Below are 23890 nucleotides of genomic sequence, written 5' to 3'. Positions count from 1 at the left end.
GACACCGCTTTTAACTGCCATAGCTCAGTGTTATGGAATCATGGAGGCTGTAGTTTTAGAAGGCCTTGAGTCTACCCCTCCTGGTGCTTCAACCAACTACAACTCCCAGGTTTCTATAGTATTGAGCCATAGCCGTCAAAGCGGTGTCAAACTGCAATAACTCCACAGTGTGAATGCACCCTGAGTATGTTGAATCGATGGGGTGAAGGACAACTAACTAACCATGTCACTTAAACCCTGGTACCGCCCTACGATGAGACCAAACAGTGTAGATGACACCTTTAGGCTCAACTTAAGTAAAACTTTCCTTATATCCTGTCCTATCTCCCCATGGAGACTCAGGGCAGTTCACAGCATAAGGCAAACATTCAGTGCCGTAAAATACAACAATAGACTAAAACAATTCAGAATAAACAAAACAGAGCATTTGACAGTAAATGGGTGGGTTTGTCCCATGATTGTGAATGACATGTGGCCATATATGTGTGTATGTGTATTTGTGTGTACACACACACACACACATATATATACACACACACACACATGGTTGAGTATCCCTTACCTGGTATTCCGATACCCCGAACACTCCAAAACGGTCTTTGTGAATGGCCGAGATCCTATCCATGCTGCCATGTAATGCAGTTTGAAACTGCATTATGTGGTCAGTGTAGACTCATGTAATGCAGTGCAACACAGCTAAACGTAAACCTTAAGAAATGGGGCTACAAAGTGGAGTCTACAATATGTGAGTGCGGAGAAGAGCAAACCACAGACCACTTATTACAGTATGGTCTGAGCCCCGCCACATGCACAATGGAGGGCCTTTTTACAGCAACACCAGAGGCACTTGAAGTGGACAGCTTCTGGTCAAAGGACATTGAGTATAATGCCAAGTTTTAAACTTTGTTTGTGGTTTTTCTATACGTTGTAACTGTATTCTCAATTTGCTTCTGACACGATAAATAAAAAAATGCACCTAAGCTGTGTTATATGAGTCTACACTGGGGTTTCCTTGACGTCAGTCATGCCCATAGTGACTGGGTGCTGATTTTGACATCCAGTCCTAATATCTGTTGCATGTCATTTAACGGAACTGAGAAGGTTTAAGAATTCCTCAAGTCCTCTGGCTTGGTTGACATACATGTTAATGTGGGATTTGTGTATTGATAGTGTTTAAATGCAATTTGTGCCATGCTTGTATTGCAACTGATTGCATCATCCAGAATGTACCATAATGTGGAAAGAGTTAATTGCCAAGAAGCTATGATGACCTTGATGTGTGGCTGGAACTAGGGAGTATCCAGCCACAAGTGTTTGTGTATAATGATTGCGTCAGTTCAGTTGAGTTCTGTCTGCCTAGAGTTCGTGTCAAGTTCTGTTGGAGAACAGAACAGTCCTGTGTTCGTCTGTCGTCTGCAAGTCTGTTTGTGTTGATTACTGCTGCATACAGTAAAACTTTGTAAATAGTTTTACCGTCTCTGAATGTCTCTTCGTTCTGCGCTCCACTGCTTCCATCTAACTATTGCTGCGCTGCAAATACTCTGGCAATACATTCCATGAGCTCAGTTTTACTTGCCTAAATCAGGTTTCAGAAGCACAGCTTTATTAGTTGAAATCTGGATCACGTGTGTATAATTTCCATAATTCCTGTTCTTTAGTTTTTCACATTGGAGAAAACTTCCAAAGTAGATTGTGATAATCTGGAATATATTATTTTTCCTAGAAAAGAGTGTATGTTTATGTAGACATATATTAAGAAGAGCTTCCTGACCATAAGAGCTGTTTAGTAGTGTAATCTGCTGCCTCAGATTATGATGGGGTCTTTCTGGGGGTTTTTAAGCAGAGGTTGAATGACTATCTGTCAGGAGGGCTTGGATTGGGTTTCCCTGCATGGCAGAAGGGGTTTGGACTGGGTGGCTTTTGTGGTCTCTTCCTACTCTATGATTCTACAATTCTGTTATTCTATGTGTGCATGTGTGCAGTGGTGTCTATGTGTATGGGAGGGGAGGAGTCATACGGGGGAGTTGGGCCTCTATGTTGCTCTCTGACTTGATGCACTTTTTCCTTTTTGCTCCCTAGAAGCAGTCTTGCATAGATGGAGAATTGTGGTGAAGTGTGGCCAGAAGGCCAGTGCTCCCTTGATGCTTCAGCTGCTGTTCGCACTACCACAATAACGATGGAAAGGTGTGCAGTTCTCTACTCAGATGTAGAAGATGACCCGTCCCTCCTGACAGACAATGGGATGGGCACCCGGGCCCCTTTCCACTGCTCTGAGTGTGACAAAAGTTTCCGCTATCGCTCAGACTTGCGCCGACATTTTGCCCGGCACACAGAGCTGAAACCTTTCCAGTGCCCGCACTGTGTCAAGAGCTTTAAGCATTCCTTTAACCTGGTGAACCATATACGGAGCCACACCGGGGAGCGCCCCTACCGCTGCACCATGTGTCCCAAAGGTTTCCGCGACTCAACAGGGCTCCTCCACCATCAGGTGGTGCACACTGGGGAGAAGCCGTACTCCTGCCCCATCTGTGAGCTCCGCTTCTCCTCCCGTGGCAGTTTAGGCCGCCATCTCAAGAGGCAACACCGCACTTCTGCCGCGGCTGCAATCCCTCAAGCTCCCGTGCCCCGCTGCCTGGCCTGTGGCAAAGAGCAGAGCCCTCTTGGCCACCTCTGCAGTGCTGGGCGAGGACGGGCCACTCCCTTTGGATGCGGGGCCTGCGGGCGGCACTTTCAGTTGGCGTCAGAGCTGCGTCGCCATTGGCTGGCCCATACTGACATTAAGCCCTTCAAATGCCCAGAGTGTGAGAAGGACTTCAATGCTGCCTCTCTGTTAGAGCGCCACAAACTCACCCATGTAAAGGGCAGGCTGCCGCCATGCCCAGTTTGCTCCGAGAAAGTCCAGCAGAGCGACACGGTGCCAGAACCACCAAGCCTGGAAGCAGAGCCAAAAGGAGAGCAGGAGGAGGTGAAAGCCCTGCAGCATAGCAGTGGCTGCCCAACTTGCCGGCCTCCAGATGCCAGCCCCCCAGAGACACTGTTCCAGTGCGACTGTGGGACCTTTTTTGCTAATGGCAACACTCTGGCCGCTCACTTGACTGCCCATGGAGGGGAGCCCTCCTTCACATGCGGCATTTGCGGTCAACCCTTTGTGAACTTGCAGATCTTGGAGGAGCACCCTTGTCTTCAGTTTCTGCACGTCTGACCAAGAACTTGAAGCACTGCAGAAGAATGTTCACTTTCTGGAGGATCTTTCCCGCTTTTTACCTTATGACAAGTATAAGCAATGGAGACTCCTGGGCCTGTTGCCCAAGGCGATGCACCCCGAGAACTTATCTAACATCACTCAAGAGCAGCTGGAAGCGTCCTTTTTGAAAATGTGCCACTATGGGGAACACTGTGAATCCTGCAATTCCCTGAAAGAACTTCTCATTTCTTTTTTTTAATGTTTTTTTTAAGTGTTTCTGTACATAGAAAGAGTGAGAACAATAGTGGGTATAGGAAAGATAGAAGAAAGGGAAAAAAGAAGAAGAAAAAATGAAAAAAAATTAGGAGAGGCGTAAGAAAAAAAGAAAAAGAAAAAAAAAGAAGAAAATATATTTTTAAAAAGTATTTGCCTTCTAATTCATTCCTTTCAGGCATGTTTCATATCCATCTTAAATAGTTCCCGCCTTCTGTCTTTTATGTTTATAAGTATCATTATCTTACTGACTTCTCATATTGATTCTATAATTAATAGTGTTCGTTGCTTCTCTAGGAAGTCCTTGACTCTTGACCAATCTGTTGTAGTAGTAGTAGCAATTTATTACGGTCTATGACCAGAATATATAGAAATGGGCACAGGTGCCCGAAAGGGGAATCGCAGTTCCCATAAAAGTCAGATAAAAGAGCAAGTTAAAAACATGCTATAATAAAAACAAATTAAAAGCAGACTATTAGCAGGGTCAGCTAATAGTAAATATCGATCCTCTGGAGGGGGATAGAGGGAGCATTTGCAGTCTTTCAGTTATAACAGATTGCTCTGGCTACAGGCCCTGTGGGGTCAGTCATCGTCCGTCTGATGGAAATTGCTGCCGCACAGAACCTGGCGACACTATAGGTTATTGCAGAACAGGAGTCTGAGAGCAGCAGAGAGGTGTAGTATCTTTCAGTGCGGCCTGGATGTTTTAAAAGCCAAGGAGTGATGAAATTGATTCTAATATCTCTATAAAACATACACTGGAGGAGCACGTGCTCGATAGTTTCGATATGGCCAGACTCACAAGGGCATAGTCTTTCCAGAGCAGGGGTCTTCCGGTACCTCCCCTCCAGTACTGCTGATGGGAGGGTGTGACATCTTGCAAGAGTGAAGGCTTTACGATGATTAGGCACCTCCAGGTTTGTTAAATAAGCCATGGGAGTGATGGTATATCTGTTGTTTGCACTAATGTTAAAGACTGGAGAGCAAGCTAAATCAGATTGTCGCTCTGTATCCAGGATCCGTTGTCTGATGTGGACCTTAGCTTGGTCCCATCCCATGCTTAGTAGATGTTTTTGAGAGAAGCCTAGAGTTGCGATTTTAGTTGCTACTACCTTGTTCCATGTGGATTGAAACTCATCTCTCAGAGTTAGCGGGGCAAGGCCACATGGCGAGTGAGACAGATGCAGCCAGTAATTGAGAGTGGCTATCCATGCTCTCACCTCCACTCTCACGAGGCCTGTTTCTAAACGCAGGATGGCGTTTGAGACGCATCTGGGGACTTGCATCGTTGATCTTAAAAAATTTGATTGTACCTGCTCCAGAGGGGCAAAGTTTGGGTAGGGGCCGAGCTGGGCTCCATACATCATTTGTGCTATTGGTTTTGCCTCAAAGAGCTTAAGAGCTGCTGGAATATAGTGGCCTCCTCCTGTCTTGAGAAACTTTAGGATAGCGTGTGAGCTCTTTTGCGCCGTCTCCGCTACGTAATCAGCATGTACTTTTCTATTTCCAGTGCAGTGAAAGAATACCCCCAGATATTTAAATCTTGAGACCTGTTCGATGTTGTGTCCATCTAGTCTCCATGTATGGTTCTTGGGTCGTTTCGCAAACTCCATAATTTTGGTTTTTTGAAAGTTAAGGTGAAGCTGTTCTGCACTGCAATATTTTGCTAGGGCTCTCAGGGCTCTTTTCAGGCCAACTTGGGTTCTGGATAGTAGCACTGCGTCATCAGCGTAAAGCAGGATAGATAGGTGCCTTTCTGCCAATTTTGGAGGGTGGTAGTCCAAGTTGTAAAGGTGCTCCACCATGGAGTTGATATAAAAGTTAAATAATAGTGGGGCCAGAGTACATCCCTGTTTAACGCCTTTCTCTGTTTCAACTGCCCTAGTAAGGTGGCCTTGAGAGCTACATCTTATTTTCAGTGTGGTCCCTTCATGTAGGGAACGTATTAGTTGCAGGAGTCGTTTATCTATTGAAGTGGACCCAAGTTTTTCCCATAGCTTGATACGGGAGATAGAATCAAAGGCTGCTCTAAAGTCTATAAATGCAGCATAGAGGGACGATGTTCTCTGGGAGGTATATTTTTCTATAAGGTGCTGTAATACTATGCACTGGTCGATGGTGGACCGTCCTTCCCTGAAGCCAGCTTGTTCCTCCGCAAGTATGTTTTCTTGCTCCATCCAGTCCAGCAATTTCCAGTACAGATGTCTTGTATATATTTTGCTAATAGTATTAAGGAGGCTAATGGGTCTATAATTAGCCGGATCGTCCTGCCTCCCTTTTCTTTTATATATGGGTACAATGACTGCCATCCCCCAGTCCTTGGGTATTTGGCCGTATTTCTCGATACAGGTAAATAGAGATGCAAGGATAGGCGACCAAAAGTCCAAATTATTTTTGATGACCTCGGGCGGGATCGCATCCTCTCCTGGTGCCTTTCCTGGTTTAAGTTGGGCTACTAGTCTCTCTATTTCTGCAGTTGTCACCGGTGGCCAAGAGGGAAGGCTTTCCATTGATATGTTTGGGCATACATATCTGCCTGCATTTTCCGAATAGGTGTCCCTGTATAGTTCTTGAAAGTATACTTCCCAACTTGCTGGCGAGATTTGTGAGTCAACTGCAGTTTGATCCCTGCTTTGTATGTTAGATGTAATACGCCAGAAAGTGGTTGTATCCTTAGCCTTGACGGCTTCGATGAGCCGCTCCCAGTTGTTTTTTATGGCTTCTCTCTCTTCTTGCGCGTTAGTAGTTGTTTATATTGTCTCTTTTGCAGCAGAAGGTCTTGTGCAGTAGTTGAAGTGGGGTTGAATTTAAAACTCTGATAAACAGTGGAAAGTGCTTTCTTAGCAGAAAGACATTCCTTATCAAACCATGTTTGGGATTGTTGGTGTGGTTGTCGCTGTAGCTGAGTCCTCTCTGTGTTGTTGCCCTGACTTAGCTGACTTTGGAGCTCTTGGACAATATTTCTGTAAGTTTCCATAAGAGCATTGGCGTTTTCGGCTGAGATCAAAGAGGTACGAAGGCTCGTAAGTCGCTCTGTTTTTAGCAGATCTGTTATTCTTTGATTCACTTGTAGGGTCCACTTGACTCGTTTATAGAATCCTTCTGTAAGCTGCAATGGTAGTCTATAGGATTCTGTCAAATGGATTTCCTGGGAAAAACCATGTAGATGGAGTAACACTGGGAAGTGATCGCTCTCAGGTTTGGGCATCTGTTATTTTATGTCCTAATTTAATTCTTTCTGTCAGAATGTCCATTTGCATAATCTCAAGTACTTTAGTAGTCCATTCATGTATGTCTGGTATTTCTTTTTGTCTCCATTTTTTGGCTATGATAATTTGCGCGGCTGTGGTTAGATAAAAGAACAATTTCTCTTGGTTTTTGTCTAATTTGATGTCAGTGATACTCAGGAGGAAGTATTCTGGTTTCATTTTAATATTGACCTGGAGGATTTCTTCCATACTTTTCCTCACTTCTTCCCAGAACTTCTGAATTTTCTTACATAGCCACCACTGATGGAGAAACGTACCTTTCGTTGTTTCACATCTCCAGCATTTATTTGTTTGATACGTTCCTATAGAATTTTGCCAGCTTCTCAGGGGTGAGATACCACCTGTGAAACATTTTGAGCCAGTTTTCTCTTAAGTTTATTGAAGCAGTGTATTTTAGCTTTTTGTTCCACATGTTTTCCCATTCCTCAAGTTTAATTGTCCTGTTGAGGTCTTTGGCCCATTGTATCATGCAGGATTTAATCAGTTCTGTTTCTGTATCCCACTCTAATGATTGATTATATAATATTTTTATAGTTTTTTGTTTCTTTTTCATTATTTTATCTCAAATATTCTCTTTGACCATGAAGCCCTTTACTTTATCTTCTTTATAACATTCTTTAATTTGGTAATATTGGAACCAGGTTATCTTCAGGTTCGATTGCTTGATTTCATCATAAGTTTTTATTGTCAGGTCTTTATCTTGGGCCTGCAAGATTTGTTTATATGTGAGCCATTTATCTTCTCCCAATTCTTTCTTATGTTTAGCCTCTACCGGAGATATCCATAATGGAGTTTTATTATAAAATCTCATCTTGTGTTTCTCACAAACTCTAATTAGCGCTGCCCTTATGAAATGATTATTAAAGTTTCTTTCCACTTTCTTTTTTTGGTACCAAACCTCAGGTCATGTCCCTCCAAGTCTAGTAGTTTTTTCCTTTCTAATGTTGCCCAATCTTTGATCCACGTAAGGGCGCATGCCTCATAGTACAGTCTCATATTTGGCAGCCCTAGTCCTCCTCTTTTGTTGGGTTATCTAAGCAATCATGCATGCATTTTCAATGTGGGATGGTTTATGTAGTTAGTTATATTTGTTGCTTAGTAACCTGAGCCAAGATGCATTCCAGAGTTGAAGCCACCATTTAGGGGTTTTTGCATATGAAATGGGAAATGGGAGTATCCTTTCTGGGGGGACACAGGAAGTGATGTACAGATGCCTCTTCCTGTCTCTTCCTCTTTGCTCCTGCCATGCCATGCTGATATTCCTGTTTTGTTAAGAGATATGTAGTATCCTGAACTGTTTTTCTTTGGAACTAAGACGTTTTTTGCCTGTATGACCATCATCATACAAGATTGTGAGTAAACATATTTCTGCTATTTTATTTGATGTCTCTGATGCTTATTTTATGCGCATGACTTTTTTAAAGGGAAAGGGAGGCTGGATATTTTGTCTTATTGTTTATTTTCTTTTTACCTCTGCTCACATAAACCCCTAGTCTTCTGCGTTTTACTGCTCTGCACCAATATTTAACCATATTGGGATCATAATCTTAACAGGTTATGAATATATATATTTCTATTAGGTTATGAAAATATATTCCTATTAGGTTATGGGCTCAGACACAAAAAGGGGATATATTTTTAAAAGAGCAATTTTAAGAGGTAATATTTTGTTTTGACTCTTAGTTTGGTGAGAAGTTTCAGAGCTTCTACAGTGAAGAGAGCTCACACATTGAGAAGGCATTTCCTGCTTTTTTTGTTCTGGCTGAGGCTTGGAGATTGCCTGAAGGCAAAGCCTCTTGTGTTGTAAATTGCCTGGCTGCATGGTCGCCATTTGAATGTTTGCAGGCCTTGCCAGCCACAAGGCTTGACTTTTAAAAGGACACATTTTTTTCCTCCTCCTTTCTCTTGTGCATGTGCTTTTCAGAGAACCATTTTGATTTTTCTTTTTGGCTCATTTTTCATTCTAAGCCAATATTTTGAGATTTTGATTTTGATCTTTCTTTTTGGAATTCCTATATTTTTGATTGAAGATTTTTGATTTTTGGAATTCTGTTTGAAAGATGGATGATAGAGAGAGAATGCATTTGTTGAGAGACGATTTGAACAGCCATAATTTTCATTATTGGCATGATAAAGTATTGATACTCCTTGAGTATGAGAGAGTGTTGGATTGTATTGAGAGAACATGTCCAGAGTCTAATGAGGAAGCTATTTCAGATTGGAAAGTGAAGGATGCAAAAGCCAGATATTTGATCACTTCTTCTCTGAAAACTAAGCAAATGATGTATGTAAGAGATTGTGTAACAGCCAAGGATATGCTGGATGCACTAAAACGCACATTTGGCCATATTTCAAAGCTAGCTGCTATTGGGTTGTTGAAGAGACTTATGAAAACAGAGCTTAATGATAAGAAAGAGTGTGATAAACATTTAGAGAATTTTACAGAAATGCTTGATAAGTTAAAGATGTCTGGTTTTAACATTGAAGATTTTCATAAAGTTGGATTATTGATTGGCTCTTTGGGAAATATTTTTGACCCATTTATGTCTGCAATTGAGTCAAATCCAGATATAACTTTTAATTTGGCCGTTGCAAGGTTCAGAGACTTCTTTAATGATCAGCATAGAAGTTCACATGTGGATAGCCCCAAAGCAAATGAATCAAGTTACATGGCATCAAGTCGCCACCCTCATAGGGGCGGAGCTTCAAGGGACAGCCCAAAGGGGAGTACATGCTTTAATTGTGGAAAATTTGGTGACATTGCTAGATTTTGTCGCCTACCAAAGAAAGATGGTATGCCATCTGGTGGCAATAAGCAAGTAAAGCAAGAAAGGAAAGTTTTTACAAACAAGCCTGCTGGAAACAGACAATCACATAGAGGCTTGATGGCTGCTCATTCTATTTTAACAATTAATGAGAACAAAGACAAAGAAGATGATTAGATTGTTGATTCAGGTTGTACACAGCATAGCTCAAATAACTGAGAATTTTGTTGAACTGAATCAAGAAGTTAAAGGTGATTTGAGAATAGCTAATGGAGATTTATTGAAAATAAAAGGATCTGGAAAGTGTATTGTGAAATGTAGTTTGCCTGATGAGGTTGCTGTAACTGGATTTCAGATGTTCTTTACATTGATTCACTTCAATGCAATATGCTAAGTGTTAGTTCCATGGACAAGAAGGGATTTGCAATTCATTTTGAGAATGGTCAATGTGATATTACAAAAGAAGGTGTTTTATATGCCAAAGCTTTTGAAAAGAATGGAATGTATGAATTGTGTGTTTCATCTGAGCAAGCCAACATGGTTAAGACACATGTTGATGGAAAGAATCTTGAAATTTGGCATAGACGTTTTGGTCATAGAGATGCAAATGCAATTCTGCAGTTGCAGAAGGACAATTTGGCTACAAACCTTGAGATAAGCAATACAGTTTTTGATAAATGTGTAGTCTGTGTTCAACAGAAAGCAGTGAGTCCCTCTTTTCCAGTCAACACAGAAAAGAGATCTACTAAGATTCTAGATTTAATTCACAGCGATATTTGTGGTCCCTTTAAGACTTCATTTGGAGGAAATAATTATGCAGTTATTTTCTTAGATGATTTTTCAAAGTTTTGTGTTTCTTATATTCTGAAAGACAAATCTGAAGCTCAAGACATGTTGCAGAGATATGTTGTTATGGTGAAGACTAAGTTTGGATGCACACCGAAAACTATTCAAACTGACTGTGGTAGTGAGTACACTTCACATCGCACACAGAGATTCCTGGAAGAGAATGGAATTCAGCATTTTAAGAGTGTTCCTTATACTCCTCAGCAAAATGGAGTGGCTAAAAGGAAGCTTAGGTCTCTAGTTGAGATGACAAGGTGTATGTTAAAAGATGTAAATCTTCCAGATTGCCTCTGGGGCGAAGCTTTTGCCACTGCTACTTTTCTTCAGAATCGTCTACCAACTAAAGGTGCTACTAAAACTCCTTTTGAGTTGTGGACTGGTAATGTGCCAAGTATGAAACGCATCAAAAAGTTTGGAAGTATAGCTTATGCTTATATTCCCAAGCAGAAAAGGCACAAGTTGGACTGTAGATCTGAACAAACTATTTTAGTTGGTTATGCACCTGCAAATAAAGGCTATAGAGTCATGAACTTAATGACTGGTGAAGTATCTACACGACATGTAGTGCATTTTGATGAACAGAGCAAAGTCAATCTAAAAGGGACTGTGCTAGATTTTTCAGATGAAGAAGAGAATACTACTTTACAGCTTACAGAGTCCATTGATGATGTACCAACAATTTCTTCAATTGACACACTAGAAATGTCACTGGAGTTCATCCAGAGAGGCAAGGAACGCACCACAGACGCTAGAGGCAGTACACAAACAGGAGGGCCAGAAGATGATGCTGGTGAGTTAAGTCCTGGAGTAGATGGATCTGCGGAGGTAGGTTGTCTTCCAGAACAAACTCACAGGTATTCATTGCGTCCTAACAGAGGTGTACCACCCTCGAGATTGTCTTACCTTGCAGAGTCAACATTATCCAGTGAACCGTCTACTATAGAAGAAATTGAGGTGCTACCTGCCACAGAAGCTGAACAGTGGAGGAAAGCAGCACAAGAAGAGATTGATGCTCTACACAAGAATGGAACTTGGACACTAACTGAACTTCCACCTGGTAAGAAGCCAATTGGATGCAGATGGGTATTCACATTAAAGAGAGATGCAGAAGGAAGAATTGAGCGCTACAAAGCGAGACTAGTTGCTCAAGGATTTTCTCAGAAGTATGGAGTGGATTATGATTAAACTTTTGCACCTGTTGTGAAACACAGCAATATAAGACTACTTCTAAGTATTGCAGCTTCAAAGAAGATGACTGTACGACATCTAGATGTTAAGACTGCATTCCTGCATGGAAAGATTACGGAAAGTTTATTTATGAGACAACCACCTGGTTTCGAGGACAAGAGAAGACCTCACCTTCTTTGTAAACTTCACAAGGGTCTATATGAACTTCGTCAATCAGCAAAAGCCTGGAATGACAAATTAGATGAAATGCTGAAGCAATTGGGATTCAAGCAAGGAGAAGCAGATCAGTGTTTGTACACTAGAACCAAAAATGGACATTGTACTTTTATTCTGACCTATGTAGATGATCTTATTGTATCAACTGAATCAGATGAAGATTACACCGAGGTTGTACAACATTTGAGCAAACAAGTTGAATTGAAAGAACTTAGAGATGCTACGTACTATTTTGGAATACAAATCAAGAGAGAGAAAGATGGATCTTTTCTCTTGAGTCAGAAGCAAAAGATTATAGATTTGCTGGAAGTTACTGGACTTCAAGATGCAAAAACAGTAGCTACACCAATGACTACAGATTTCTTGAGAAACAATGAAGAAAGTGTACTTTTGCCAAACAACAACCAGTATAGAACTGCTATAGGAAAGCTCCTATATTTAGCTACCAGTACCAGACCGGATATATCGTCTGCTGTTGGAATTCTAAGCAGAAAGGTCAGTGCACCTACTCAGAAAGATTGGATAGCTGTCAAGAGAGTTGTAAGATACCTGAAAGGAACAATGGACTTACAATTGAAGTTACCGGCAAGTGACAAATCAAGATTGATTTGTTATTCAGATGCTGACTGGGCTAGTGATTCTTCAGATTGTCAGTCAACTAGCGGATATCTGTTTATGTACGGAAATGGTCCTATCGCTTGGGTAAGCAAGAATTAGTGGCTAAATCCACTACTGAAGCAGAATACATAGCCATTTCCCTAGCATCAGATGAACTTTTGTGGCTTCATCAACTTCTGACTGACTTTGGAATTGATGAGCAGAAGCCTATTCAAGTGTTTGAGGACAACCAAAGTTGTATCTAGTTTGCCAAGTCTGAGAAGATGATGATGCGTACAAAGCATACTGGAATAAGGTACCATACTGTACGTAAATTTTCTCAAGATGGAATGATTGAACTGACATACTGTCCAACAAAGGAGATGGTGGCGGACATTTTGACGAAACCGTTACCTAGAGATGGTTTCCAAGACCTCCGTGTCAAGATGGGACTAATTGTCCCATCAGATTGAGGAGGGCTGTTGGGTTATCTAAGCAATCATGCATGCATTTTCAATGTGGGATGGTTTATGTAGTTAGTTATGTTTGTTGCTTAGTAACCAGAGCCAAGATGCATTCCAGAGTTGAAGCCACCATTTAGGGGTTTTTGCATATGAAATGGGAAATGGGAGTATCCTTTCTGGGGACACACAGGGAGTGATGTACAGATGCCTCTTCCTGTCTCTTCCACTTTGCTCCTGCCATGCCATGCTGATGTTCCTGTTTTGTTAATAGATATGTAGTATCCTGAACTGTTTTTCTTTGGAACAAAGACGTTTTTTGCCTGTATGACCATCATCATACAAGATTGTGAGTAAACATATTTCTGCTATTTTATTTGATGTCTCTGATGCTTATTTTATGCGCATGACTTTTTTAAAGGGAAAGGGAGGCTGGATATTTTGTCTTATTGTTTATTTTCTTTTTACCTCTGCTCACATAAACCCCTAGTCTTCTGCGTTTTACTGCTCTGAACCAATATTTAACCATATTGGGATCATAATCTTAACAGGTTATGAATATATATATTTCTATTAGGTTATGAAAATATATTCCTATTATCTTTTGTTTTCATCTTTGAGTATTTTTGTTTTGATTCTGGGCTCCTTTCCATTCCATATAAATTCTGAGATTTCTTTGTGCCATTTATTGAACAAGTGGTTATTTCTTATGATGGGAAGGTTCTGAAAGAGGAACAGTAATTTCAGAAAAATATTCATTTTTATAATTGCAATTCTCCCTAGAAATGAGACATTTAGGTATTTCCAATTTTTCAAATCTTTTTGGATATTTTTCCTTTTATCCTCGTAGTTGTTTTTAAGAAGATTAGTATTGCTTGTAGTAATAATGATCCCTAAGTATTTAATCTTCTTCTCTGTTCTCAATTTTGATTCTTCCTCTAATTCTTTGACCCTATCCTTGGTCATATTCTTTGTTAGTATTTTGGTTTTCTCTGTATTTAGTTTGAAACCTGCTAATTTTCCGAAATCCTCAACTTTCTTAATCCATTTCTGAATTTACTGGCTTGGCCAGTAATGAGATATGAGGATCCTTGCTTTAAAAGACTCAGGCTGAGAGTGGCAGAAACTGCAGCAGTATTTCTCACAAAAACCGAGGGACCAAATCTTTTGAAACAGGACACAATAAATAAAGGGTGGAGGGAACAAAACTTTTCTAACCTGGAATTATATTTAACTCTTTAGTGCCTCTGGGCTATTGAGGATTTGACATTTCCCCTTAAAGCTTTTCTTTTTAAATAGTCTGGGAATGCCTAAATATTCAGGGTCTCACTAAGAGCCTGCTTTCCCTAAGATAGGAAAGCATATGCAGTCACTGAATCCCTTAAACTCTTGATTTTGTGTTAATTTTCGCATTTTGAGGAAATATTATTTCTTAGAACAAGATGCTGGCAATGGGGGGAGCAACTTTACATCAGTTAAGGTTGGGCTAGATTATCATTCCTGAGTACAGACATGGAGACTAGTTACAGGTTTCTGAAGATGAAGCTCCAGGCTACAAAGGGAAATGAACACTTTACTAAACGGAGACAGTGACTCCCTGAAGACAATTATACTTCTGTCTTATTTTGTATTCATTTTGTACATAAATTTTTCAGGTTGTTGGTCCTCAGCCCCACATTTCTCAGCTGATATATTTAACCAGATCATAATGTTGCCTCTTAAGTCTTTGATCCAAAATCCCTCATCTGCAGGGTGATGAGAAGCAGTTAAGAGATCACAACTCTTGTGGAAGATGAAATTTCAGAAAGTGTACTTTGTGTTATCACCTGTTACAGCTGTCGGAAAGTACATATATTCGACATGTTTATTGTCATTACTAAATCCTGAAGTTCTCAATATTTTCATGAAGTCCTGCATGTTAGTCCAAACTCTTCTGATTCTGTTCCCTGTGTCTGAACTGTAGTTGTTCACTCTCCTTACTCTGTACAAGATTTTTTATGTGTAATAAAAATAAAAATACCTATCTTTCTACAAGGCTTTGAAAAATTCTGTTTGAGTATGTGCAGAGATTACAGCTGGGGTTTACTTTCAATATAGAGCTGTCACCTTTAAAGTTAATTGATATGAATAAAAATATTTTAACTAGGAACACCAGCAGCAAGCGCCATTTCAAAGTGCACATATCCAGAGCCAGATTACCCATGATGCAATTGCTCCAAGTCCCTAATGTCTTTGGGGGTGGGCTTGCTTCTTTTTCCCCAGTCATTTCTTGACTCAGAATGAGCAAATTGTAGATAATAAGCAGAATATGATCCAGCAGTGATGCTTCAGCAAAGAAGGCACATACGTTTTGGCTTGCATTAGCAGACACATAGTTTCCCAAAAAAGAGTAATCGTCACAGTATACTCTGTGTCAATGCATTTGGAGTACTGCATTCAGGTGTCTCATTTTAAGAAGTATATCTAGAACTTGGAGTGGGTTCAAAGAAGAGTAGCAAGGCTGTTAAGAGTCATAGAACTGGAAGAGACCCCAAGGGTCATCCTGACAGATGGCCATTCAGCCTCTGCGTAAAAACGAAAGAAGGAGACCACCACAATCCGAGGTACCATTTTCTACTGTCAAACTGCTCTTCCTTGTCAGAAAGCTTTTCGTAATGTTGAGCCAAACGTGTGAGGAAAGGTTGAGAAAGCTGGGTATGTTCAGCCTGGTAAAGAGAAGACATGAGTAACCTGAATGCACTCTTTAAATATTTACAGGGCTGTTGTTTATTTTGCCTTAAGAGCAGGTATAGGAATGCATTTACATTGCAGAATGAATGCAATTTGGCACCACTTTAACACCCATGACTGAATGCTATGAAGTCATGTTTCATAGGGTTCCCTGCCAAAGAGTGTTGGTGTTTCACCAAAGTACAAATCCCACAATACCTTTGCATTGAGCTATGCAGTTAAACTCGTGTCAAGCTGCATTATTTCTACAGGGTTAATAGAGTTTGACGCCACTTTATGTGCCATGGCTCAAGGCTATGGAATCAAGGAAGCTGACATTTTACAAGGTATTTAGCCTTCTCTGACAAACTACAAATCCCAGCATTTCACAGCATTGAGTCATGGCAGTTAAAATAGTGTCAAACTGCAATCGTTCTGCGATGTAGACACACCCATAGTTATAATCTATTAAAAAACTACAAAGTTAAAAACTTGACATTATACTACAATATCTTTGACTAGAAGCTGGTCGTTTGAGTGCCTCTGGTGTCACTGGAAGAAGGTCCTCCATTTTGCATACGGCAGGGCTCAGACCACATTGTAGTAAGTGGTCTGTGGTTTGCGCTTCCCCACACTCGCATGTCGTGGACTCCACTTTGTAGCTCCATTTCTTAAGGGTGGCTTTGCATCTCGTGGTGCCAAAGTGCATCTGTTCCGTGCCTTCCAAGTCGCCCAGTTTTCTGTGTGCCCAGGAGAGAGTTTCTCCTCCGGTCTCGGCCACTGATTGAGGGTCCAGGTTTTAGCCTGCCGCTTTTGGACTCTTGCTAGCTGAGGGGTTCCTTGCGAGTACTGTATGTAGCTGAGGGGCTCCTTGCGGGTATGTAGATCTTAAGATAAAGGTAAAGGTTTCCCCTGACGTTAAGTCCAGTCGTGACCGACTCTGGGGGTTGGTGCTCATCTCAATTTCTAAGCCGAAGAACCGACGTCCATAGACACCTCCAAGGTCATGTGGCCAGCATGACCACATGGAGCTCCGTTACCTTCCTGCCAGAGCGGTACCTATTGATCTACAAATCACTCTGACCAAGAGGTCATGAGTTCGAGGCCAGCTCGGAGCCTCCGTTTGTCTTTGTTCTATGTTGAGGCATTGAATGTTTGCCTTATATGTGTAATGTGATCCGCCCTGAGTCCCCTTCGGGGTGAGAAGGGCAGAATATAAATACTGTAAGTAATAATAATAATAATACTCACATTTGCCATGTTTTCGAACTGCTAGGTTGGCAGGAGCTGGGGTTAACAGCGGGCACTCATTCTGCTCCCGGTATTTGAACCTGGGACCTTTTGGTCCGCAAGTTCAGCAGCTCAGCGCTTTAACACATTGTGCCACCAGGTTTTAGCCTGCCGCTTTTGGACTCTTGCTAGCTGAGGGGTTCCTTGCGAGTACTGTATGTAGATCTTAGGAAGCTATTTTTTTGTATTTAAGACGTTGACGTTGATACCCGAACAGAGGATGGGCCGGAGATGTCAATTTCATTGTCCTTTCATTACAGGATGCTACTTCCCTTTTCCTTTCTCCTTTCCCGGCTCCCTTTTGCCCACACCAAAAATGGCGCCCGGAGGTGGCTCCTCCCCCTTCCCTTACGTGCCCACAGTAAAGATGGCGGCACCACGGCTCCTGCCGCTCGTTTCCCCTTTCCCAGAGTAAAGATGGCGGGAGCGGAGGCTGCTGGCGCACCTCCCCACTCTTTGCCCGTAGAAAAGATGGAGGCGGGCTGGGGGTGGCTCTGGGGTGACCTGTTGTTAACTTCCTCGGGGGCCGGAGCGGAGGGCGGAGGGCGCCTCCAGGCGCCAGAGGGGCCTGCATCCGGGTCTCCCGAGGGGGTGGCAGAGGCTCGGCTCCCCCTCCTCTGCCTCCAATGGCGAGACCCAGGACAAGTTGTGAGTATCAGGGAGGGGGCGGGGAGGGCGGGTTGGTGGTTCCACCCACACAAGCCAAGCATTTAGATCAGGTATGGGCCAATTTGGGCCCCCCGGGTGTTTTGGACTTCAACTCCCACCATTCCTAACAGCCTCAGGCCCTTAACCGGCTGAGGGGGGAAAGGAAGGGGCCTGAGGCTGTTAGGAATGGTGGGAGTTGGTCCAAAACACCCGGAGGGCCCAAGTTGGCCCATACCCGGTCCACACTGTAGAGTTAACGCAGTTTGACACCGCTTTTAACTGCCATAGCTCAGTGTTATGGAATCATGGAGGCTGTAGTTTTAGAAGGCCTTGAGTCTACCCCTACTGGTGCTTCAACCAACTACAACTCCCAGGTTTCTAAAGTATTGAGCCATAGCCGTCAAAGCGGTGTCAAACTGCAATAACTCCACAGTGTGGATGCATCCTGAGTGTGTTGAATCGATGGGGCGAAGGACAACTAACTAACCATGTCACTTAAACCCTGGTGACGCCCTACAATGAGACCAAACAGATGACACCTTTAGGCTCAACTTGAGTAAGTAAAACTTTCCTTATATCCTGTCCTATCTCCCCATGGAGACTCAGGGCAGTTCACAGCATAAGGCAAACATTCAGTGCCGTAAAATACAACAATAGACTAAAACAATTCAAAATAAACAAAACAGAGCATTTGACAGTAAATGGGTGGGTTTGTCCCATGATTGCGAATGACATGTGGCCGTATATGTGTGTATGTGTATTTGTGTGTATATATACATATTCTCACACACGGTTGAGTATCCCTTACCTGGTATTCCAATACCCCAAACACTCCAAAACGGTCTTTGTGAATGGCCGAGATCCTATCCACGCTGCCATGTTTGAAACTGCATTATGTGGTCAGTGTAGACTCATGTAATGCGGTGCAACACAGCTAAACTTAAACCTTAAGAAATGGGGCTACAAAGTGGAGACCACAATATGTGAGTGCGGAGAAGAGCAAACCACAGACCACTTACTACAATGTGGTCTGAGCCCCGCCACATGCACAATGGAGGACCTTCTTAGAGCGACACCAGAGGCACTTGAAGTGGACAGCTTCTGGTCAAAGGACATTGAGTATAATGCCAAGTTTTTAACTTTGTTTGTGGTTTTTCTATACATTGTAGCTGTATTCTCAATTCGCTTCTGACACGATAAATAAAAAAAAATGCACCTAAGTTGTGTTATATGAGTCTACGCTGGGGTTTTCTTGACGTCAGTCGTGCTCATAGTCACTGGGTGCTGATTTTGACATCCCTTCCTATATCTGTTGCATGTCATTTAATGGAACTGAGAAGGTTTGAGAATTCCTCAAGTCCTCTGGCTTAGTTGACATACATGTTAATGTGGGATTTGTGTATTGATAGTGTTTAAATGCAATTTGTGCCATGCTTGTATTGCAACTGATTGCATCATCCAGAATGTACAATAATTTCCACAATAATATGGAAAGAGTTAATTGCTAAGAAGCTATGATGACCTTGATGTGTGGCTGGAACTAGGGAGTATCCAGACACAAGTGTTTGTGTATAATGATTCAGTTGAGTTCTGTCTGCCTAGAGTTCGTGTCAAGTTCTGTTGGAGAACAGAACAGTCCTGTGTTCGTCTGCCGTCTGCAAGTCTGTTTGTGTTGATTACTGCTGCATACAGTAAAACTTTGTAAATAGTTTTACCAACATCTCTAAGTGTCTCTTCGTTCTGCGTTCCACTGCTTCCATCCAACTACTGCTGCGCTGCAAATACTCTGACATTCCTGACCATAAGAGCTGTTCAGTAGTGTAATATGCTGTCTCAGATTATGATGGGGTCTTTCTGGGGGTTTTTAAGCAGAGGTTGAATGACTATGTGTCAGGAGGGCTTGGATTGGGTTTCCCTGCACGGCAGAAGGGGTTTGGACTGGGTGGCTTTTGTGGTCTCTTCCTACTCTATGATTCTACAATTCTGTTATTCTATGTGTGCATGTGTGCAGTGGTGTCTATGTGTATGGGAGAGGAGGAGTCATACGGGGGAGTTGGGCCTCTTATGTTGCTCTCTGACTTGATGCACTTTTTCCTTTTTGCTCCCTAGAAGCAGTCTTGCATAGATGGAGAATTGTGGTGAAGTGTGGCCAGAAGGCCAGTGCTCCCTTGATGCTTCAGCTGCTGTTCGCACTACCACAATAACGATGGAAAGGTGTGCAGTTCTCTACTCAGATGTAGAAGATGACCCGTCCCTCCTGACAGACAATGGGATGGGTGCCCGGGCCCCTTTCCACTGCTCTGAGTGTGACAAAAGTTTCCGCTATCGCTCAGACTTGCGCCGGCATTTTGCCCGGCACACAGAGCTGAAGCCTTTCCAGTGCCCGCACTGTGTCAAGAGCTTTAAGCATTCCTTTAACCTGGTGAACCATATACGGAGCCACACCGGGGAGCGCCCCTACCGCTGCACCATGTGTCCCAAAGGTTTCCGCGACTCAACAGGGCTCCTCCACCATCAGGTGGTGCACACTGGGGAGAAGCCGTACTGCTGCCCCGTCTGTGAGCTCCGCTTCTCCTCCCGCAGCAGTTTAGGCCGCCATCTCAAGAGGCAACACCGCACTTCTGCTGCGGCCGCAATCCCTCAAGCTCCCGTGCCCCGCTGCCTGGCCTGTGGCAAAGAGCAGAGCCCTCTTGGCCACCTCTGCAGTGCTGGGCGAGGACGGGCCACTCCCTTTGGATGCGGGGCCTGCGGGCGGCACTTTCAGTTGGCGTCAGAGCTGCGTCGCCATTGGCTGGCCCATACTGACATTAAGCCCTTCAAATGCCCAGAGTGTGAGAAGGACTTCAATGCTGCCTCTCTGTTAGAACGCCACAAACTCACCCATGTAAAGGGCAGGCCGCCGCCATGCCCAGTTTGCTCCGAGAAAGTCCAGCAGAGTGACACGGTGTCAGAACCACCGAGCCTGGAAGCAGAGCCAAAAGGAGAGCAGGAGGAGGTGAAAGTCCTACAGCATAGCAGTGGTTGCCCGACTTGCCGGCCTCCAGACGCCAGCCCCCCAGAGACACTGTACCAGTGCGACTGCGGGACCTTTTTTGCCAATGGCAACACTCTGGCCGCTCACTTGACTGCCCATGGAGGGGAGCCCTCCTTCACATGCGGCATTTGCGGGCAACCCTTTGTGAACTTGCAAATCTTGGAGGAGCACCAGCTCAGCCACGCCGTCTCTCCTTCGTCAATGCCAGGGCCGGGCAGCGAGTTGGAACGCCATCTTTTGCCCCAACTGGACCTTCGGACATTCCCCTCTCGGCCCGGAAAGAAGCTTTACAAATGCAGTGAGTGTGAAAAATACTTCCGAAGTCCCCGGGATCTGGACCGCCACGTTTTGGTGCACACTGGGGAGAAGCCCTACCAGTGCACCGAATGCGGCAAATTTTTCCGGCACGAGTGCTACTTAAAGCGTCACCGCCTGCTCCACAGTGGCGACCGTCCTTTCAAATGTTCCGTCTGCCACAAAGGCTTCATCACCTTGAGCAACCTCTCCCGCCACGTCAAGCTTCACCGTGGCATTGATTAACGGAAGGAACCCCCATCTCTGCCTAATTATAGTCCCTATCAGCACAGTTTTCCTCTACCTCCAACCTGCAATGGCAGCGGAAGTGATCGGTTACATTGGAAATGTCACTCTGGCAAGCGTGATTGAACTTTGCTTGTCCTTACCCTTTTCCCTGGTCTGTTACTATAGGGCAAGGACTTGCCATCTTAAAATGAATTGAGAAAACAAGTATTATTGATGTTATTTACTATTGCTCCACTACTGTTAAATAGAGTATGTTGCACATGCTTGGCAGTTATAACCTCTTGGGGGCAGCAATGAAGGCTTGCTTAGATCAGAAATTGAGATTTTTTAGATTCGTAATATCCAAAGGCACAGTGAACCTATTCCCATAACATTTACCCCTTGGTCAAAGCTGCTGCTTCCATAGTTACTTGGGAATGGTGCTAAAATTATTTTGCCCCAGATAGTTGTCAGTGCTCAGTAGTTCCCAGAATGGGAGGTGGCTCTTCCAGTTCTCAGACAGGATATAAGGTTCTCTGGTGACATTGTCAAGTGAAGTGCTGAGCTGGGACGCAGGTTACTCTCTCCTTCAGCACTTCCCAGTCTCTGTAATAACAAAAATCTCTAATGGGAAAATGTTGGTCTTCTGAAGGTCTTGGCCTGCAAACTCTAATTGCCCCCACCTAGTATGACCAGTAGATAGGAATTGTGGGAATTATAGTCTAAAGCATTGAGGACCTCCATTAAGCAATACATTTTTTCCTAATAGCAGGATATTGTTTTGCTTCTGTTTCTGACCCCATTTTCCTTGGTTTTAACTTGCCAAGGAAATAGAAATTTGTTTTGAATCATTTCTCTGTGTCTAAAAACTGTTGAAAGGCTGAAGGGGTGAATTTCCTTGGATGTTCAGCTTCAGTCCTTGAAAATGTTTTATAATTAATGCTAACAACATAGAACAACATATTTTGTTGAGTACCTAGCTCTTAATGTCTATTCACCATAAGACAAATCCCATAATATGTGGAAGTACGATTGCTTCCACAGTTAAAACCAATCAAAGAAATACAAAAAATATCTGCAAGATTCTGAGACCACAAGTCAGGTGATAATATTTCAGTAAAGAGCAGATATGTTTGAAACGATATTGGATATCTGGATACATTTCTCCTTTTTATTAAGCTACATGAGGGCTAGGGGCAGACAATGTTTTTTGGCTGACCTTGGTTTATATGTCCATGTTTCAAAGCAGTCTTTCACATTTCAGAGGTCATGCAGGAGATAGCAGCATGTCAGGAAGAAATTTAGATCCTTTGAATCCAAAAACTACATTAAATTAAACTACAGAGCAAACAGGAAAAAACTGAAAAATTAAGATGCTGGTTGGGTGCCAGTTTTCCAATTTTCAAAAAAAAGGCCAGCCCCTTGGCTGTATTTTTTGGCCAGAGAGGAAGAAGAAAAGGAGAAGGGAATACAGGAATTACGTGAATTCAGCCTTGGCCTGACTGTGGTTTGTTGCCTTTGATAGATTGGTTCCTACATGATCTGTGAATGAATTCAGATTCCAGTACAGTGATCTACGATCTCTCACCCCTTTTGAATTATTTACTGACAAATAGTTGAGTGTTACTCCTCTTCCCCTACCTTTGTTTTGTTCCTTTAAGGTAGGTCCTTGAAAGTAATCTAATAAAATATGTTCCCGATCAAATTCCAGTGTCTTATCTTTCGTGGAATGCAAGCCTTCTGGATGGGTATTTTTCTAAGAGTTTGTGCATGTATGCACATCTGTGCCAGAGAGAGCAAGGCAGTTTTAACACTGATAAGAGCTCCATGTGTAAGATAGTGAGATGGCCTCCTCGGGAAGCAGTCCTTTATTTCAAGGCGACTTCTACTTCAGAGCTGGTCAAGCTGCAGCAGCCCAGGACCAGCTTCCTTTGGCCCCACGGCAGGTCATAACATCCTGAAAATGAAACCAGTGTCAGGCAATCCTCTTTGGGTTTTGTTAAAAAAATTTATTATTATTATTTTATTTTGTCAGATGGCTTCTGGTGTGAGAGAATGGGATTACAGAGACGTTGCCCAGGGGATGCCTGGATGTGTTGCTGGGAGGTTTCTCTTTTGTTCCCGCAAGCTAGAGCTGACTGACAGGTGGTCACCCCATCTTGCACATTTGAACTGGCAACCTTCAGGTCAGCAGTTCAGCTGGCACATGGTTTTAACCCCTTATCATTTTGGATCAAAGCAGGTATATGTTGGCTCTATGTGTTGTTTAAAGGGGAATTACTACTCATTTGCTGTATTTTGTTTGGTTGGAGATCAAGGCAAAAAAAGAAGGGAGGGCATAGGCAATACAATAATTAAATGAATTCAGTATGCAGGCGAAGTGCAGCCTATTCCAAGTGTGGTCCAATTCAAATCTGATTCAAAAATACAAAACATTCCTATGGAGGTTCTTGTTACGTTCCTTCAAATCAATGCTGACTTATGGGAACTGCGTTGTAGGGTTTTCTTAGTGAGATTTATACAGTCCCCACCTACACTCCCATATAATCCAGTTTCTGAATCCAGATTATCTACTTCAAATTGGATTATATGGCAATTTCAATTTACATAATCCAATTCAAAGCCAGTAATCTGAATTTAGAAACTGGATTGTATGGCAGTGTAGATCCAGCCCCAGAGGTATGCATTGCTTTTCTCTTAGGCAGAGTGTGATTTGCCTTTACTAGTGGGTTTTGGATGTGACTGAAGTTATGTATTGGATTTCCATGGCTGAGCAGAAGTTTGAACTCTGGTCTCTCAAAGCCCTATCTTAGCTTTACCACGTTAGCTCAATAAGAGAGCATAGGAATTGTTGAAGCTTGCTTATTATATGGACAGTAGGCAAACAA

The 23890-nt window shown here is 42.8% G+C and overlaps 2 protein-coding genes across 3 annotated transcripts; both read left to right on the top strand.

Annotated features, from left to right (window-relative positions):
* Nucleotides 1-2095: 2095 nt before the first annotated feature.
* On the top strand, nucleotides 2096-14833 carry LOC134292610 (flt3-interacting zinc finger protein 1-like). Its single transcript, XM_062958099.1, has one exon. It carries the CDS (start codon nucleotides 2096-2098, stop codon nucleotides 3200-3202), a length of 1107 nt encoding a protein of 368 aa, XP_062814169.1. The 3' UTR covers nucleotides 3203-14833.
* Nucleotides 14834-17167: 2334 nt separating this feature from the next.
* fiz1 (FLT3 interacting zinc finger 1) lies at nucleotides 17168-22707 on the top strand. 2 transcript variants are annotated; one of them, XM_008117161.3, is made up of 2 exons: nucleotides 17168-17446; nucleotides 19556-22707. In XM_008117161.3, the coding sequence occupies exon 2, from the start codon at nucleotides 19572-19574 to the stop codon at nucleotides 21018-21020; it is 1449 nt and encodes a 482-aa protein (XP_008115368.1). In that variant the 5' UTR covers nucleotides 17168-17446; nucleotides 19556-19571; the 3' UTR covers nucleotides 21021-22707. The 2 variants fall into 2 exon arrangements, with proteins under 2 accessions (XP_008115368.1, XP_062814166.1); XM_062958096.1 differs by lacking the exon at nucleotides 17168-17446 and adding an exon at nucleotides 17696-18002.
* The last annotated feature ends 1183 nt before the right edge of the window (nucleotides 22708-23890 follow it).

Source organism: Anolis carolinensis, chromosome 6 (assembly GCF_035594765.1).
Source record: "Anolis carolinensis isolate JA03-04 chromosome 6, rAnoCar3.1.pri, whole genome shotgun sequence".
Lineage (NCBI taxonomy): Eukaryota > Metazoa > Chordata > Lepidosauria > Squamata > Dactyloidae > Anolis > Anolis carolinensis.
This window is presented reverse-complemented; position numbering and strand designations above follow the sequence as displayed.

Excerpts from the sequence above, each read along its gene's own strand:
- fiz1 (XM_008117161.3), top strand. The coding sequence starts at position 19,572 with ATGGAGAATTGTGGTGAAGTGTGGCCAGAAGGCCAGTGCTCCCTTGAT.
- LOC134292610 (XM_062958099.1), top strand. The coding sequence starts at position 2,096 with ATGGAGAATTGTGGTGAAGTGTGGCCAGAAGGCCAGTGCTCCCTTGAT.